This window comes from Sphaeramia orbicularis, chromosome 3 (genome assembly GCF_902148855.1).
Source record: "Sphaeramia orbicularis chromosome 3, fSphaOr1.1, whole genome shotgun sequence".
Classification (NCBI taxonomy): domain Eukaryota; kingdom Metazoa; phylum Chordata; class Actinopteri; order Kurtiformes; family Apogonidae; genus Sphaeramia; species Sphaeramia orbicularis.
Window position 1 is genome coordinate 49,470,618 of NC_043959.1, and position 19,775 is coordinate 49,490,392.

Genomic DNA, 19,775 nt, shown 5'->3' on the forward strand with positions numbered 1-19,775 from the left:
CTCAAAAATGAAAACAAAGATGTTTTAACCTCCTGAAAAGTTGACATTTTAGAGGTGTGTTCTTCTCACAAGACAGTAGCAGTACAGTAGTACTTAGAACCACAGCATGCTGCATTTGTGTTTTGAAATATCCAACAAATGCAAGGTCTGCATTCAATATTTTCTTAACTTGGGCCTCAGGAAAGTGCTTCTGTTTAGTCACATGTAATCAGTGTCATATCCCTTTTAATAAGATCGTTAAACGTTGCTTACAGCTGTTTCACTACAGTAAAATTCCATAAGGTGAATAATAAGCAATTTTACTCAGTTACCTCTCAGGGAAACACTCTGAGTGACTTAGTTCAGTGATATGCTGTATATTTAGGGCTTTTATTTCGAAGGGCAAAAATAAAAGTGGTGATGATATTGTTTTGAGTAGCAGAAAGTACATACTGTTATGGGCCAAGGTCTCAACAGAGCAATCTGGGTTTGATTTATGGCCTTGGTCATTCCCTTCTCTCACCACATCTTTCCTATCTCTCTATGCTGTTTCTAAAAAAAAAAAAAAAAAGTTTCAAATATGTCTTAGAAAATAATAGAAAATACATACTGTTCATTAGAGTAAATTAACTCAATATTTCTTCCACCACTGCTCATCAAGATAGGGGTCAGTTGCTGGTTAATCTGTTGTTTACATGATGTGTGTGACCCAATATTATGGTGTTGCACATGATTTTACTTAATCATACAAAATACATCTGGTACTTTTTAATTATTCTGTTCTTTCCACAGGGTTGTTGTTTGAGGATAAGGGTGATAAGCAGGCCCGCAGAGGTATCTGTATCTGGGAGTGCATCAACAGAATGCACAAGAGGAGCCCCATCTTCTTCAACTATCTGTACAACCCCTCAGAGAGCGAGGTGAACTCTCTTGTGATTTTTTTTTTTTTCTGTCCGTCTTTGTGTGTTTTGTGTGGCGTCTCAGTGAAGAATCCAGAGTAGTCTTTTTCCAAATATGGGTTCATCCAAAAAGCATTTATCACTTGTAATAAGACCAAAGTCTAGTTAATGAAGCCTCGCTCTCCATCATATGACTGAGGTTGTTTGAGTGCCACTTGTGATGTTCCAGTTCCCTGACAAAGTGGAGAGCTGTTACTTATTTTTCCCTTGTTGGAATAGTGAAAAATAAGTACTTTAGGTCCAAGACATTGACTTAATGTTCCTTTCATATCTCAGTATCTTTATACATGAACTACAGGGTTTCAGTCTGTCCTTAAAATGTCTCAGTACTTTGAAATTTGGGCCATAAACCCTTACAATTGTGTTTTATAAAGCTGTGTTAACTTCAGTCTTGTAAAAAATGCATTAATCACATTATAACACAACTAAAAAATAGAACTTACATGGAACTAGTAACCAGTAATGTAAACAAGGTCGACCCAGTGAGAATTTATCACGTGGGACAAAATGGCATCTCCTGTCTTGAATTAAGTTAAAGTTGTTTCTGTTGTGAAAATTAAGTGAGATTTGATGCAAGAAAAATAGTGCATCTTATTGTAGAAAACACTCAAAAAGTTAGGTATAGCATTATGAAAGTCACATGGGAAGTCAGAAAAACATAAAGCCAACATAAAAATTAATCAGCAAATGCCTGTCATCCCTGAATATTCTCTTTTATTCACCTCTGGAGCATTTCCAACCAATTATCTGGCCCCAGTGTGACTCACTCAATGAAAAGAACTGGAGTTTTATTAAAAAAATTTATTAAAAGCTGCAGAAACAGCCATGGGGGGCAGCCATGGCTCAGATGTTAGAGCAGGTCATCCAATAACCGAAGGGTCGGTGGTTCGAATCCAGCTCTGTCCCTGCCATTGTTATTATTAAACCCTGTACATCGGACAGACTGTTATTTCAGACAGACTGTTGTATTTGTACTGTGTGTGTGTTTTGTTTTGTTTTTTTTTTTACTTGATCCCCGCAGTACTCAGGGCTTGTTCAAACCTCATTGTCTTGTAGGTGATCCTGAAGCCGTCCGTCAGCATCCCCAGTCTAAGTAAGTGGGACTTCTTCACAGACGAGACTCTGTTGACCGGGCCGTGTTACGACTGGGGGATGATGGCCGTGAGGCAGGAGAGTCAGGAGGAGACGGACACCATCTCCAACAGTAAGAGGAGGATCGTATGGCCATGTTACAGCAGCGTGAGCCGTGCCCAGCCCGACGCCATCACCAAACTCCTCACTGTAAGACAACATTTACTAATGACCTTTGAAGGGCTTAATGTGTTGATGTATAATCTTTTTGTTCCAATATCATACGATTAGTTTCATGCAGATTGAAGAAGAAGAAGAAGAAGAAGAATCAGAATCAGACAGTTTAATTGCCAGCTTTAATTCTCTTGTTAACACAGGCATTGGCTATATTATTGTTGAAGTGTTGCTGTGGTACTATTTTCATTATGCTAGGTGGAGAACATCTCTGTGGATGGTGGCCCATCCTCTCCGTCACATGTTTCTTGTTAAATAACTGTATAATGGTGACAAAGTATTAACCTCTGCCTGGTTTACTGACTGTGCAGATGCATTTTGTTTTTAGCTTACCAGCCAACAGGCCGTAAGCTATTGTCATCATGCAGCATCCGGCAGCGGCGTTTGTTGTTGTTATCTGTTGTTGTCGTCTGTCGTCCGTTACAAAAATTTCAATCGTCTTCTTCTCTGAAACTACAATTCCGATTGACTTCAAACGTGATATACAGTTTCTTTATGATGATGTCAACAAAAGTTAGTGAAATTATTTGGATCCGGATCTGATTCTGGATTTGGTGCGACTTTGAAAAATTTTCCCATTATAAGAGATAAGGAAATGGATTGATACAATTAATCAGTAAGTATCAATGATATCAAGTTGGAATTTGAATTTTTTTACAGATCTGATTGGAATATGACCAAAACATGGGCTATTTCTGTAATATAATAAATACGCATAATTCAGTGATAATAAATGGCATCTGGATACATTTCCCAAAGCTTTAAATTTGGCCAGTAAGCTACAGGGCCATTGGTCCTATTTTTTGTTTTTTTTTTGTGTTTAGATGTAGGATCTTCTCCTCGGTAAACAGACTTTTGTGATTAAATTACTAGAAGTATGTTGGTTAATTATGTCAATATTTCCAGCTCAAAAAGCTCACGTTGCCTGAACTGTCTCCTTTCAGTTCAATCAGTCTCCATTTGTCAGTTGATAATGGATCATAAACAAGGGGAATTTAATTGACTTTAGGTGAATAGACTTTCATTCACGGCAGGCATTTTAGCTTGTCGCAGCAGGAAAGCTCAGGTGATCCTAACAACATTTCAACCATATCTGTTTCATTTAAATGCCTCAGAGTTACTGAGCATGCTCAAACCACAACCCTGGCTACATGGAATGCAACTACTGTTAATTAAAGTCATTACATCTTTTCATTTTCTGTTAGTCAAAATGTCAAATGATGCAAAAACTGTCAACTGGCTGTTTTCATCTGCTGTTTCCTGTAGCTGAGTATACACACAAAACGAAAGTAATGGGTAATGAATCCATTTAAGAATCAGTCATTGTAAATGTGTTATTATTTGATATGTAATTGGCTGTATTACCAATGATGCAATAACATGTTAATTCAACTTTGCATATGACACCCATCGTCTTGTGTTATTTGTTTTTTGCTTGTACAGGACATTGAGAAGCTGGAGGGGGAGCTACACCAGGGCTCCGAGAGGTGGCAGACCACTCTGGAAAGAGTCAGAATCAGCATCCAGGAAGACCTCAAGCAAGAGGGAAATGTGTGTATGAGAAGAAAGACGACAACCGTTATTTAGAAGATTATGTGAGAACGTTCCTGGGTGTGTGTTTCCCCCTCTCACACTTCTTCTCATGTGTCTCCAGCTCCGTAAACAGTCGGTGTCCATCTCAGGCCTCATTCCCACGTCCAGCCTGCAGGCGTTCCAGCGGCGCTCCATGCTGCACCTGCCAGAGAGCGGGCTGGGCGAGGACAGCGGTACCGCCACAGCCAATGGGATCAACCGCCGCGCCGCAACACTTTACAACCAGTTCACCCCCAAGAGCGAGGAGAACAGGTGGGTCATGAACTTCCTGATTCCCGGAACGAATAAGTGCTAAAAAGTCCACATTTGAGCGGCCGCCGAAGGGTCTGTCCAGTTTTGGAAGATGACTCAGTGCTGTGGTATGCTGTGTGTCATGTTTGTGAGGATTGTCTGTACTCTGTTAAACTCTGGGTGTGTAATTTTACAATTACTGTGGGTTCAAGTACAGTCTCCTGGCTCTAGTATTTGGACCTTTTCCCCTGACTGAGGAAACCTACATTATTTAAATTTTTATTTTAGTATGTCCTCTTTGCCTTTCACATTCTTCTTAAGCTTTGACAGACAAAACTTAAAACAGATGATGTTTTTGAAGCTCGCACAGAATACACCATTAAACCATTTAATGATTCTTATTTTTTGTGAAAAAGTAAAATTGCATGTTTTAAAATTCACACCATCAATCTTCTTTTTTACTGTCATTTTTTTTTTTTTTTTTTTTTTTTTCATGTCTGTTTGCGAATGTTGATGAGTTGAGGCTGGTTTTGACAGCATAAACACAGTAAATTGCATCTAAATGGTCGTACTAGTGTAGAAATCACAAAGGCAGGCCCTGGAATGAGATTGCTGTTGCTACAAAGCAGTACAGCTTCTTATTTTTTGGCATCTTTGTCTAATGAGAACACAATGTACAAAGCACTGCAGCCATTATTGAACACATAAACATGCCTTTTAAAGAGCATGATGAACAACAATGCACGTTCAAAAAAGCAAACTCATCAGATTCAATTCCAAGCTTCACTTCAATTACGTAGCAACTAATAATTGTATTGATGGTCACGTATAAGCTTCTGTTATCACGTTACCCACATGATGACAACTGAGCAAACTCTGTCATAACCACAAAGATGAGGTGAAAAGCTCTGGATGTTGATCCGCTAGTTTTTAGTCCAACGGGAAAATGAAAACCGTTGTATTTTGTGACCAGAGAAGTCACAGTTTACATGTGTCTACAACCATATTTATTAAATATTAGCACCAAACAGACTTCCTTCCTTTTTTTCTGTTTTATAGCAAGTGCCATCTAGTGTAAAAACACATTATCGTAACCTGTTATGAGTGTAAACTAGAGTCTGGAATTTAACAAACCCTAATGCAGTCCTGTAGGTGAGGGGTGGTGATCACATAGGTGCAATCTGCAGCTTCACCACTAGATGTCACTAGATATTATTCGCTGATAATGTTCATTGTCTTTGGTCTGCACATCTCGCATTTTGTCACGTCATAGGTCGTACGAGGGGATCCTGTACAAACGCGGAGCGCTGCTGAAAGGCTGGAAACCTCGCTGGTTTGTGTTGGACATCACCAAACACCAGGTCAGGAAGCAGCACTGCACATATAGTATAGGAACACAGCACGCATTAGCGGACTACAGAATAACACTGGTGTCTTCACAGATGAGGTACTACGACACTGGGGAGGACACCAACTGCAGGGGCCACATCGACCTGGCGGAGGTGGAGTCAGTGGTGATCGCTGCTCCCACCATTGGGGCTCCTAAACACATCAGTGAAAAGGCGTTCTTTGATGTGAGTACAAACTAATACCGACCACATCTACAGCTACGTAATATTCTCTTTTTCATCCTGGTTCTGAATAAGACAAATTTCCTGTTAAGCTGTTTACATGACACCTGCAAAATTCAGAATAATATCACCTGAATAACAGCGGAAGTGTCTTTTAGAAGTCACTTTAATTAGAGTTCTTAGTTTTTCAGGAGATTTCTTTTTTTTGGATACAGTAATTGTGCATTTTTGAAAATAATCTAGGAGGAGGTCTTTTCAGCTTTGTAATGGACTGTTTCTATACACACAGCACACTTTGGAAAACTGTTTTAACATTTGTTTATTTCATACATTACATATTTATTTCCATCCACAGGCAGTGAAATGTCTGGAGCCTCCACCGTAAGGAGAACATACTCATGCCCCATGCACTTTACCTCATGTACATTTTTGATAATATTTGTTATTGTCTAGTCTATTTATTATTGTCTTTTTATTGTGTATACACTGCATTTTATTGGATTGTTTTTAATATAATTTTTTACTGCAACTGCATAGGAAAAATGCTGTTGCATTGCTTTTCATCATAGCATAATAATGACAGTAAAGTTCTGTTCTATTCTATTCTATTCTATTCTGTTCTATTCTGTTACTCCCTAGTGATTCTGAATAAAAACTGAATTTCAGATGTACACTATATACAGGGTGGGGAAGCAAAATTTACAATATTTTGAGGCAGGGATTGAAAGACAGTGTATGACCAATTAGTTTATTGAAAGTCATGAGAATTTATTTGCCACAAGAAAATTGACATAATAGAAAATGTTTTTATTCTGTGTGTCCTCCTTTCTCAATAACTGCCTTCACACGCTTCCTGAAACTTGCACAAGTGTTCCTCAAATATTCGGGTGACAACTTCTCCCATTCTTCTTTAATAGTATCTTCCAGACTTTCTCGTAATAGTATTGCTCATAGTCATTCTCTTCTTTACATTATAAACAGTCTTTATGGACACTCCAACTATTTTTGAAATCTCCTTTGGTGTGACGAGTGCATTCAGCAAATCACACACTCTATGACGTTTACTTTCCTGATTACTCATATGGGCAAAAGTTTCTGAAAAGGTATGGATAATAGTGTTAGGTATGATTATGACATCAATATATGTTTGTTTTCAAAACAATTGACATAGTGCCCGCTGAGAAAAAACAACTAAATGTTCATTGTAAATTTTGCTTCCCCACCCTGTACATCTTAAAATTCCATGTTAAAATACTTTTTAAAGATTTTTTAAAGATATATTAAAATCAGCTTTGACTATTACAATCACATTTATAACTACCTTACATCCTAATAATTATTCTTACACTTAACACTCTGACTGGAGAGACCTGTATGTGCCTAAGTAAAATGTAATTACACAGCGGAGTTTGGTTCCATGTGTTTAAAAATTTCATATGTCAGTGTGACATATTTGACTTTTCTTCCATTGGTTTGTGTTGTGTGAGGAGTAGTATGTTGATGTTGACATTAACCAACTTAATTTCTACGATAATGCTAATGTTGCTGCTGTAGAAGAGCAGAGGAGGCAACAAAGATTGTAGAAGTGACCATTAATGTCATCGTTCAGATTTTTACAGAAAGACATCCCACATTGTCCAAGTAGAAAACCAGTGCACAGGCTGTTATCATGAACAGAAGTACACAAGTCACTAATGCTGCATTTCCACTACATGGAACCGGCTCGACTTGACTCAGGTACCAGGTACTATTCCTGGAGACCGTTTCCATTACAGGATACTACTGACTTTAGCCCTTTCATGCATGAATTATGATTACCAAAATAAAGATTTTTTTCCTGAATGTTTTTATTCCTCTTTAGGCATGAAAAAACTATGCAGTTGAAATTTCTTTATGAAACTATTTTTCATGGAGTTACAAAAATGTCCCCGCAGCTGGACACCATGCATTTAATGTTTGAAGCAAAGAAAAATGTATTTACTGACATACTGTGTGAAAACTATGAAATGAAATCCTTTTTAATGCTGTGAATCTGATGCTTCCTCACATGTTAACATACTATAATACTAGTTATTACTCAATCAGATAATATGCAACAAAAAAAAAAAAAAACACTTTTTGTTTTAAAAGAAATTTAAATTACAGTCTAATAACAATTAGCAATTGATTTAGACTCAAATATGTTATTGCAGATCAGGTTTAACAAGAAACAGGAACGGTAATGGTATGAATTGTAATATATGGGGTGTTGCATTAGTGTCCACTGTGTTGGCTGATTTGGAACTAAAACAACAAAATCCATGAATATACAAGAGAACAGCTGGAGAAGAACTGTCCACTGGAGTGACCACTATGCATGAAAGGGTTAGAGTTCATGGTTGTCATAGCAATACTGCACGTAACTTCTGTGTCGTCTGCTCAGAGAGTTGCTGCTAAACTCGCTCATTGCGTGTTGCCCCGACAAGCTCACACTGAATCTTTTCACTGGCCACCAAGGACAGAAACGTCTCAACCTCCTCGAGCGACCACGGTGTCATTCTGTGGACTGTCATCATGGATTAGCCTACCGGCATATTTACTGTAAACTTCCAAATCTGTTTTTTTTTTGTTTTGTTTTTTAAATGGCGGGTCACGCACTGATGACGCAATGACACAGAGACAACTGTGACCAATCAGTGGTCTGCAGTGCTTACGCGACACATTTTAGTATATCTTCACCTGTTTTGGAACCTCAGCTGAGTAAGTACTAAAAAAGTAGTACCGGGTACCAGATTCCAGGTTCTTTTACATAATGGAAACGCAAAAAGGTCAAGTCAAGTAGGGGTAAGCCAGTACCACGTAGTGGAAATGTAGCATTAATCCAGTGGAGTTGGTAACATCAACAAATAAATGGCTCCAGGAAAACACAACCTGCACATGAACAAAACCCACGGTCACATTTGACATTTTGGACTTTTCAGTGTTAGAACAGCGTACGTCATGTAACAGCTGTTTTTATTAGAAGAAAAGCTTCTCTTTGACCACAACTAATCTGTGTTTAACATCCTTTTAGCTAAAAACCAGCAAGCGAGTCTACAACTTCTGCGCCTCAGATGCACCCAGCGCCCAGCTGTGGATGGACAAGATCCAGAACTGCATCTCCGACGCCTGAGCTGCACACGACGGAGCCCGAACACTGAGTTTGACATCGACACGCGAACTTTTAAGAGGCGGCGTCAGGTGGTTGAGAGCAGAGACGTGACAACCGCTCAACACTAATGTCTTTAAGTTTGGGGACCACGGTGAACAAAGTGCCTGGTGGTGGAGGACGTAAACCGTCCACTGATACCTAGACCTCACTCTGCTCGATACTGAGCAGCTGTCATCGCTCTGTCGGTTGAACGGGTCTGTCTCTGCTGTCAGCCGCCTCCTCTGCGCCTCCTCCGACAGGGATGAAGTGAAGATAAGCTGACGTTTTAGGGGACTGCACTACCGAGTAAAGTTATCCTACTTAAGCTGTAAATAGATCAGAGCAATATCACTGGCCATTCAAACTGTGGGTTCAATTTTAGATTAAAACAATATAGAAAAATAGCCTATAAAAGAATTTCTATTAGATATTTTACTACGAGAAAAGGTTATTGCTGCTTAAAGAAACGTATGAACCGCCAAAAACTCAGAGATTTTAATGCACAACATGAAAAAGCAATTTGTTTGCACTTCTCTCTAAAGTATGCACTCCTTATCAGATAGAGGTTTTCTAACAGATGCAGACAGTGAGGCTATAGGCATTACTTTACAGTGTAAATACGACTTTTTCTCAATACAGATTAATGAAAAGAATTTGCACAGTAAGTTCAAAAGAGTGACCTGACTTTTTTTTTTTTTTTTTCTATTTAAATAAGTGACGTTTTCTCTATTTTGTTGAATGTGTATTGACTTCTGGATAACATGTTTGTCTCATGTAATGTAATGTAAATTATTTTTTTATTAAAGTGTAACTGTTAAATTGTGGTGGCTTCATGTTTTCTGTAAATATCCGTGTGACATTTCATTTTATATACTGTATTTACTGAACATAAGTATACTTTTCTAACCTTTATTCTAATGTGACCAATGTGTCTTTTCTACATGTGTCGTTACTGGTGCAAATACCTGAGTGGCCTGTTCCTCGTTTGTGATGAAACATTGTTCAGAAAGTGAAACAGAGACCCCCTTTTTTTTATGTCGTTCAGATTGTCCAGACAGGCTCTGTGTCTTTTAAAGGGCTTTTAAAGAAGTAAATGAAGATATCGCTTAGGACATTGTGGTTTTCTGAAATCCTCGTCTCTTCTGTTGTTTGTGAATCCTTTAGTTTCATCAAGAAAAGAAAAACGCGAATGGAACGACTCAAAGATGTCAGAGGCTTTTTGTTACTGTATCATTGTACCATGTTTTGTGGTGACACTAATTTTTTTTTGGAAATAAATCAAACATACTTGAAAGCACTTATTCATGGTTGTGTACTTGTTTTACTGAGAGAAAATCATAGGGTTTGATCATGTTTCTGTGCTGCTGCCAGTGAAGAAATACTTGGATACTTGAGTAAGAAACAGGGTGAACTGTAAAAAATCTGCATGACAATTTGCAAAAGTCTTAACCAAATGGAAATAATTCTTTGTCATTGCATTATTACTGATCTATAAGAAGGTTGCTTATTAATTTTCAATCTTTACTACCACATCATTAACCCATAACGACCCAAACATCCACTGGTGAACAGAAGTATCTACTGATGTAAATGTTTAATACCTGGTAATCCACTAATCCTATCAATCCATGTGAATAATTAGTGTAAAATGCAGTTTGTCATCTTTTCATGGTCATCAGATATGATCCATTTGGACGTTCAGAGGCTCCGTAGGGAACGTGGAAACACTGTCATCTTCTACAGCATTGATTCACCAGTAAAACCCATGGAGCTGGATCGATGACAGTGGATGGAGACACTTGGATTATTTTCAGTTAATGATATCTTGACTGAAAAACTCGCTTTTTCTTCATTTTTTTCTGTTTTGATATGGTAAACTTTGAATTAACTCTGAGTTTTCTTTAAGATATAAATCAAATATTAGAAATTAAATATAAGAAAAAACATGATTTATAGTGAAAAATGCTAAACATAGAGCAGGGGTGTCAAACTCATTTTGGTTCAGGGGCCATATTTAACCCAATTTGATCTCAAGTGGCCAGACCAGTAAAATAACGACTTAATAACCTAGAAATAATGACAAATCCAAGTTTTTTTTTTGTTTTAATACAAAAAAAACCCCAATTAAATTATGAAAATATTTACATTTTACAAAAAAGACATGAATAACCTGAAAAAACAGAAGTTTCATTTGAAAAATTTGTGCAATTTTAACAATATTATGCCTCAACTTATTATTTATACATGTACATTTACACACAGTGTTAAATAAATATTTGGTAACAGGCAGAATATTGTTAAAATTTTGGAGTTTGGAACTGAAATTTGAACAATTTCTACAATATTCCATCTCTTATTAACACAATTACAGATCACAGTGGATCCAGAAATGCACAAAACATTTAGTAACAGGCAGAATATTGTTCAAATTGCACATTTTTATTTGCATTTTATTGTGAAAGAATAGTTTTGTAAATGTAAATATTTTCACAGTGTAATGTTATTTTTTTCACATTTTTTTCCACTCAATTTTTCACAAAGAAAATTTGTAGTTGTCATTATTTATGGGTTATTGTGTTGTTATTTTTACTATAGGTCACATTGGTCTGTATGTGGAACCTCAACCAAAAGGATTTGGACAACCATGACTGTTCAGGTTCATTTTTGCACTTTCATCCCACGGGCCGGAATGGAACCTTTGGCAGGCCAGATTTGGCCCCCGGGCCGCATGTTTGACACCTGTGATATAGAGGATAATATAATAAATGATAAATCACGTAAGAAAGGCTAAATACAGAGAAAAATTCACCTGGGGACTGCCACAAAAGTAACATTGGGTCTTTATGGGTTAAAACACAGCTTTAGCATCATATTTTCTCATTTTAATTTGTTTCTTTTCGTGTCTGTACGCTTGATAATAGAATGCCTGTTCACCTATAGGAAGTTTTAAGTAATATTTCAACATCTTATTCACTGAGATTCAACAAATCATCTGTTTTCCTTTGAATATTGTCATACATACTCAAGATATTTGTTGGATATAATTTTTTTTTTTTTTTTTTTACTTTTTTCATGTATTAACCCTTTCATGCATGAATTATGAGAACGTTAATCAAGATTTTTTTTCTTTATTCCTCTTCAGGCATTTAAAAAACAATGAGATGATTTTTTTTTTTTTTTTTTAATGAAGCTTTTTTTCATGGAGTTGCAAAAATGTGCGTTTAATTTTTAAAGCAACGAAACGTGTATTTACTGATGTACTGTGTGAAAACTATGAAATAAAAACATTAAATGCTGCTAATTTGACGTTTTGTCGCATTTTAACATACACTACAAACAAATAGTTATGGATATTTAAAATTTTTGGAGCTATTTTTTTTTTTTTTTTTTCAGTTGGGATTTTTGCACATCGCTTTTTACTTTTTTTGTGTGTGAATGGAATTGAAACACATTTTTTTAATAACCAGACATTTATTTACAAATGGCAAAAATGACCAAAAAAAAGACAAAAAACAAAAAGAAATATCCTTAACTTTTTGTTTGTAGTGAACTCCAATACTAGTCACTTCATGGAGATAATATGCCAAAAAAAAAAAAACTTTTGTTGTTAATTACAGTCTAATAACGATAACAAGGAATTGATTTACACTCAAATATGCTAGATTTGGTTTATCAAGAACAGCCAAGTTACAGTAATGTTATCAGTTGCAGTGTTTTGTGTATTGTGTTGGCTGATATGAAACTAAAATAACAAAATCCATGAATTATACAAGAGAACAGCTGTAGAATAACTGTCCACTGTAGTGACCACTGTGCATGAAAGGGTTAATAATGAGAAAAACAGAAATTTGATCTTCAAAAAACACTACAAATGCTACCCAGAATGTATCACCCATTGTTATCAGTTCCTAATTATGACAAAACATTTACTTGTTTTACACCTTAACTATGTTTGTTTCTGTGTTGTATTATTTCTACAGGACAAAAAACATGAGAAATATGGACCCGATGGTTTCACGTGAGCTGTTGCACACAAACACGTGCCTGAGTGATCTTTCAGAAGGTTTTGTATCCACTTCCCCTCTACCTTTTTTTTTTTTAATCTGTTCCTGAAAGAGTAGCTTCTAGCATGTCTGAACAGTAACGGTGACATTAATACCAGAGTGTTCAAGTGTCTGACATGTACACTGTTGCCCATAAAGTTGGAATAATTTTGTTTTCAGACACATTCTTCTTTTTATTCCTATTTATACACATCAGTAATCACCTCTGACCAGTTTTAGTGATTTTATACTGAGTCCCAATTACACTTTATCTACCAAGAATTCTGATAATTCTGAAAATTATTTTTTACTTACTTTGGCTGATATGCTATTAATTGTAAATTTTGTATTGCAAAACTTGTATTGTACTCGTCTGTGTTTGGGTATGTTAAATTTTGTTTTAAAAGTTGTATGTTTATAATCTTGTTCGACCTTTTAGGGTGACAATTCAACATCTGTCCAGGGACTGCAGATGAAAAATAACCATTAGGTAATGTGAGTCAATGTACAATGTCCCTGTTAAATAAACTAATAAAATAAAATGAAATAAAGAACTTGAGAAGAGGTAAAACTATTTTATTCCTACTTTATGTATGACAGTGTAGATCTGAATGGAATCTATGTAGGATTAACCCTTTCGTGCATAGTGGTCACTCCAGTGGACAGCTATTCTCCAGCTGTTCTCTTATATATTCATGGATTTTGTTGTTTTAGTTCCATATCAGCCAACACAGTGGACACTAATGCATCATCCCATACACTGACATTCATACCATTTTTTGCATATTATCTCCATGAAGTGAGTAATAACAACTACTACTACTACTACTACTACTACTACTACTAATAATAATACATTGTATTTGTATGGCGCTTTTCATGGTACTCAAAGACACTTTACATACAGCATAACTAGTATTCAGAGTATGTTAAAATATACGAATATGTTAAAAAATGTTTTTATTTCATAGTTTTCACATAGTATATCAGTAAATACATGTTGCTTTGTTTCAAAAAATTTAATGCATGGTATCCATCTGAGTCGACATTTTTGCAACTCCATGAAAAATAAGTTCTTTAAAAAAATGAATCGCATTATTTTTTTTCATGCTTAAAGAGGAATAAAAACAGGACAAAAACATCTTGATTAAGGTTCTCATAATTCATGCATGAAAGGGTCAAAATAAGGTATAAAACTATGACAAACTATTGTTCATTAGACATAACACACCTACTGTTTAATTTACTGCTATAAAACCACAATCATCTATAAAATACTAGTGTAATATACAGTGGTGGAAAAAAGTTTTCAGACACCCTTAAAATTGTACACAGTTTCAAATATTATCATGAAATATTTGTGGAAAAATGTTTTTTGTGTTTCAAAAGTTGTGGCTAACATGAGACAGACACAAACAAATGCAAAAATAACTCAACTAAATTCTTGACAGATTTAACATGTCATGTCCTGGATGTGTGTTCATTATCTTGTTGAAACATTCACTTTTGACCTCGATGGAACTGAGCATGTGCAGAAGGGAACATGTGGGTTTGGAGAATGGAACAATACTTGGCAGAGTTCAGTGACTTCAGAGTGAGTCTTAATGTAATATATCACAAATGCATGAGGTAAACAAACCCTTTTTTCCACCAGTGTATACAATACAGATCATCCAGGTTGAGGTCAACATGTATTCTGCAGATTATTTGACTGAAAATACCCTGGTTCATTAATTTTTCTCCTTTCTGACTGTAGGGTATGAAATTAATTGTGAATTAGTCAACCTCTTAAGACCATCATAGCCGTGTAGCAAATAATTAATAACATTGTAAGATATTGCAGTTTTATCTTTTCTGGTTTTTATTGTGTTTTATTGCATCTTGTTTTTATTTATTTGATCTTTTTTATTTTATTCTTTTACTTATCCATGCTGCTATACCGATGAATGGTGGAACACTGAGCATTTTTTGTCCTGTCTGTAAGCGTGATCAAGTGCCTGTCTTGCATGTTTAATGTATGTGTTGTTGTAATGCCAAGGCAATCACCTAGACTGCAAAACAAATCTACCTACGGGTATAAATAATAAATAAAGTAACCTTGACCTTGACCTTATGTTTTTTATCTGTTTAATATCAAAGAATGTGCAAACTGTAAAGTATATAAAACTTTCAAAAGTTAAATCTTAGATACACAACATACAAAATATAAATTAAACACATACTGCCAAAAACTACATGACTGGGATGCAGTTTTCGGCAGGGAGTAGAATTCGGCTCAACAAGTTTGACATATTTACTTGAATTACTTGAATTGACTTAATGAAAACACATCATCGGTGAAAGAATACAGGACGGAACCGTTTCTGGCTCTTATGAGCATATTGTCTTTATTAAAGCCTCTCTCTCGATGAAAGGTAATCAGACACTGCCCTTGTCTTCTTTACTCCCAGCAGAGGAGGGAGAAGATGATGATGATGGTGATGATGATCGGTGGCTCACTTTCCAGCTATGAATCTATGACTGGGCACCAACCCCAGCTCCGGCTCGGCGGCGCCTGGATGGCTCTGTGGTCCTGAGATGAGTTGTCTCTGAGCGGAAGCTGCTGGAGGTCAGAGCTGCATTTTTTCCCTCTTTTTTTTCTGAAGCAGAGGGGAGGGGAGGGGAGGAGTGGGGGGTGAGTGTTTTTCTGTTCTGGCAGCAGGTGCAGAGCTGCAGCAGCAGGCCAACATCTGGAAGCCTCCAGACTTTTGCTTTGGGTACAGAGATTAGGACCTCTGCCCGTGGACGTAGGATGCAGCGGAAGTTTTCCAGCAGGATTTTGTGGAATGGCACGACAGGAATCATTTCCTCCAGATGAATGGTTACTCATCAGCCATTTCATTCAGTTGTAGACTCCACATAGCTGCATTCCTCCAGCTGGATCAAACCAGATTCATGCAAATTAGCAAAATAAAGGTTAAAGATTTTCTTTGTTGCATAAGCATGACGTGATTTAGGTTTCATTACAGCCTTTGTAAGTGATTTCTGCTGTAAAACTTCACATAAATGTCTGATGAAAGCATCTATTATCCACAAACACAGCGGTGAAGTAAAACTGTGATCTTGTGTAACTTGGCTAAATGTTCAGTTCAGTGCGGTTAGACCTGGTTGGCTCCTCTTACATTAAAAGACAAATCAAAAGCAGTCTATAAAATCGAGATTCCACATATCTGTTGTTTTTGGAGCTTCTGCTCTTCAGGCACACAGCTGCAGTAAAATGCTTCTTGTGTGGAAAAAAAAAGCTTGAAAAATAAGCTTTACAAGGGCCCCAAAAATACTCCAGTGACAGATGATACTGATTTATTTTATTGGTCCTCCAAATCCTGCAGGCTGGGTTGCAGTTTCCACTTCCTTGGGGCCTCTGCGACGTGGGCAACGTGAGATCTGCTGGGGGCCGCTTGTGCCTCGGAGCCCCGTGGCCCCTCAGCAGGCACCTGCTCCAGAACACCAAAAACACACACACCGAGTCCCACCCAAAAACCAGGGTGATGTCAGCTGCCTGCAGTGTTTGTTGGGAAATTATCAATGCATGAATCAACCGGGCCCCAGATGATCTTATCCGAACAGGGGCCGCTCGCCCATGAAAAGAGCAGCACAGTGATTTATCCCTTTAAGGGACAGCGGTGGGGGTTTCTTAACTTTGTGTTAATGTGTTTTCTTGGCCCACTTAGAGTTATTTATCTGAGGCCCTGATGTGTTTCACTTGCCAGCGTCAGTGAAGCACTGTTTCTCTGTGCGCAGCAAAACCCGGCGTCCATTCAACCGTGTGAAATGTTCAGGGCTGTGAGGTCACTGTGGGAAGTCATCTAACCTAGAAAACAGGCATCTGCCAGACATTTTTTCACCAGCAGACAATCCCAAAGTATGTTCCCGCCGCAAATCAGTTTCGATGTGGATATTTTCGACAGGAATCAGATGAATTTGATATGGGCATTAGGATACTTTTTGGACACATGGGCTGGGGGTGATACAGCAAGAGATATCCTTATTTTTGGAATGTCAAGGGCTTGTGCAAGTTAGCTACAGAGATTAGAAAATACCAACTGAGAATAGTTTATACGAAAAAAGAAAAAAAGGGTGGCACATTTTTCTCAGATTAGAGGATATAAATACCTCAGAGGAAAAATGTGAACAGCAAATCTATTTATCATATAGAAATCCAGACAAACACTTGGACCAGCTGATGATTTTTTTTTCATGTGTTCAGTGATATTTTTGATTTTTGATGTGAAAAGTTGAAGTTGAAGCCGATTATTAAATGAATGAGCACATAAAAGGAGAAGCTATGAGGATTACTGTATCTTTTTTGGTTGTTAAGAACATTCCTTGTTCTAGTATTAGCTGAGAGAATTGGGAAATCCGTCTCTATATCCGATCTTATCTGTAAACCACCGGTATAAAGAGATCTGCACGGTGCTGAGTGGGGTCAGTGCATGAATACAGGCTCCTATCTCATCTCCTGCTCTGACAACTCTGAACTTGAGATGAACTATCTGTTTTCCTCTTAACTCCTCTATCTAAGAGGGCAAAATTTGGACGGTGTGACACTGAAAATCACAAAAGAAAAGACGCTCATTGTGAGGGGAGCTGCCTGGAGGAGCCGACACAAACAAACACCCACAACTAGGTGGTAGTTTGTGTTACAGTGTTCCTAGACAACAGTAAAGTTGTCTGTTTTGTCACTGAAACATGAGAGGAGGGAGCGTTAAGGTGAGGTGTACGAGGGGGAACAGTGGTCTTTTGTTGCGCTCCCTTCATTGTTATGACAGAGATGAGTCCATCCTGCTGTGTTTCATGCACATCAAGTATGATTCATTTTTGTTTTGCCATAACTGGAACAGTGAGGTCTTTTTATAAAAATAACACGCATACACACACACACACACACACACACACACACGTTGGCAGGTACAACTACGAATGCACAGTTTAAAATGTTTTTTTCCACTTGATACCCATCATAATACGTCAACTCATGATGTCTGCAGTTACAAGTCTGATAACAATGATCTCCTCTTTTCTTTCTGCTTTTACATGAGTACCTGTGGTGACACAATATGCAAAACAGTTGCAATGTCTGTTTTTTTCCTACTGTCACCAAATCCCATGAAAAGAACAAAACAAACACTTAACTAAACCTACCAAGTGTTGTGTTGCAACTTATGGAAATAAAGAAAGCCTTTTAATTTCCATAAGTTGCACACATCAACTCAATCAGACCTGAACAAAAAGAATATTCCTCCTCACTTATTCACTCTTTTATGATAAGGTTTTTAGTTGGATTTATGTCTCACTACTTATTATTCTAGTGAAAATCAGGTATTTTTCTGTATTTTATTTACTGATCATGTAGAGAAAATCCAAATGTTTTTAGCTAAAAACAAAGAAAACTGAGATGAAAATGACTTTTTCAGCAAAATATATCGTTAACAGAATGTAAAAACAAGCATTTGCAACCACTGTCATTTGTCAAACTATGTATGTTTTACTGGTGACTCAATATTACAGAAGATGCAGCTACAGATGCATCCAAAAAAGATGCATCTGATGTCTCTGAAAAGCTAAGACACTTTATTTACCTGAATTATGTGAATGTATTGTTGGGATCAGTGGTTGGAAAATGATTAAACATTTCAGATGCTTTATTTCACTTGTAAATGTTTAGGTCTTTGAGGATTTTAATATGATTAAATTGAACTAATAGGGTCAAGGACTGGATGTAAGATGTCTGCAAGCCTTCAAGTAAATCTGAAATCTAATGATGATGCTGTGCAATAAGTAAAGACCATCAAATACTATCAAATTGAAATGTTGTGAAGTCGTTGTGTGATTGGTAATAATGTTCAGATGCTGAGTGTGAATGCATGAATACACAGTTAGAACACTCCCTCTGTTGTCCACAAGTGTTACTGTATGTAAGTTGATACCAGGGTTTTTCTGTTTTACTTTTACATTTTACTTTTTCCAAATTTTTGTAATATTTTGTACTTATCACCTATATGTATATGCACCATAACCACATCTGCAATACTATAAATTGTTTGCACATAGTGGAGCTACTTCTTTATTATATACTTGTATATTTAGATATATTTTGATCTTGTGTGCTGCTTGTATTTTTTTTTCTATTTTACTACTGGCTGCAAGTACAAATATACATTTCACTATGCATTGTACTATGTATAACTGTGCATGTGACAAATAAACCTGTTTTATTTATCATATACTAAAGACACAACAACTGCAAGCAAAAAATTCTTATATGTGTTTATGTATATAATAAACAAAGCCAATTCTGATGCATATGGGTCAAGTCACGCGGTTATGTAGGGAGTGCCCGACTACATTTTATACTCTAATTCAAAAAGTATTTAAGATAGAGACATTAATAATACATCATTTTAAAGGTATTAACTAGTACTTGAAGCTCATAAAAAGAAACAAAAGCTATAGTGGAAATAAAGTTTTCTGTGTTAATATCCCGATGACAAATGTGATCTATTGGTAACCTCTATTTTACAGACAGACAAAGCCAGTCTTTTTGTTTTTTTGTGGAATTTCACAATTACAAAAATAAACAACATATCCTTCAGCGGTGAACCTTTCAAGGACCAGGGAACATTCTGACAAACACGGCTTCAATAATCAGTGATGTTTGTCACAAAACAGATTCTATTAATAAAGAGACACACTGATGTTCTTAAATGTAATGTTTCTGCTGCTCTTAAACCTGAGGATACTGTGTATGTGTGTGTGTGTGTGTGTGTGTGTGTGTGTGTGTGTGTGTGTGTGTGTGTGTGTGTGTATTGTCTGAAGTTTCCACACGTGCCTGCACCACCAGCAGAGCTTCACACTTCTGCTCCTCTTTCACCAAACTGAGGATCTG

General features: G+C 36.8%; 1 protein-coding gene across 2 annotated transcripts in view; it reads left to right on the forward strand.

Annotated features, from left to right (window-relative positions):
* The window catches only part of sbf2 (SET binding factor 2), a 113,357-nt gene extending 103,253 nt beyond the window's left edge, over nucleotides 1–10,104 (forward strand). For both annotated transcript variants that reach the window (XM_030130811.1, XM_030130812.1), the window contains 7 exons: nucleotides 772–899; nucleotides 1,995–2,219; nucleotides 3,687–3,794; nucleotides 3,898–4,088; nucleotides 5,341–5,428; nucleotides 5,510–5,641; nucleotides 8,691–10,104. In XM_030130811.1, coding sequence (XP_029986671.1) covers nucleotides 772–899; nucleotides 1,995–2,219; nucleotides 3,687–3,794; nucleotides 3,898–4,088; nucleotides 5,341–5,428; nucleotides 5,510–5,641; nucleotides 8,691–8,789 — 971 coding nt within the window. In that variant the 3' untranslated portion in view covers nucleotides 8,790–10,104. The remainder of the gene's footprint in view (nucleotides 1–771; nucleotides 900–1,994; nucleotides 2,220–3,686; nucleotides 3,795–3,897; nucleotides 4,089–5,340; nucleotides 5,429–5,509; nucleotides 5,642–8,690) is intronic.
* The last annotated feature ends 9,671 nt before the right edge of the window (nucleotides 10,105–19,775 follow it).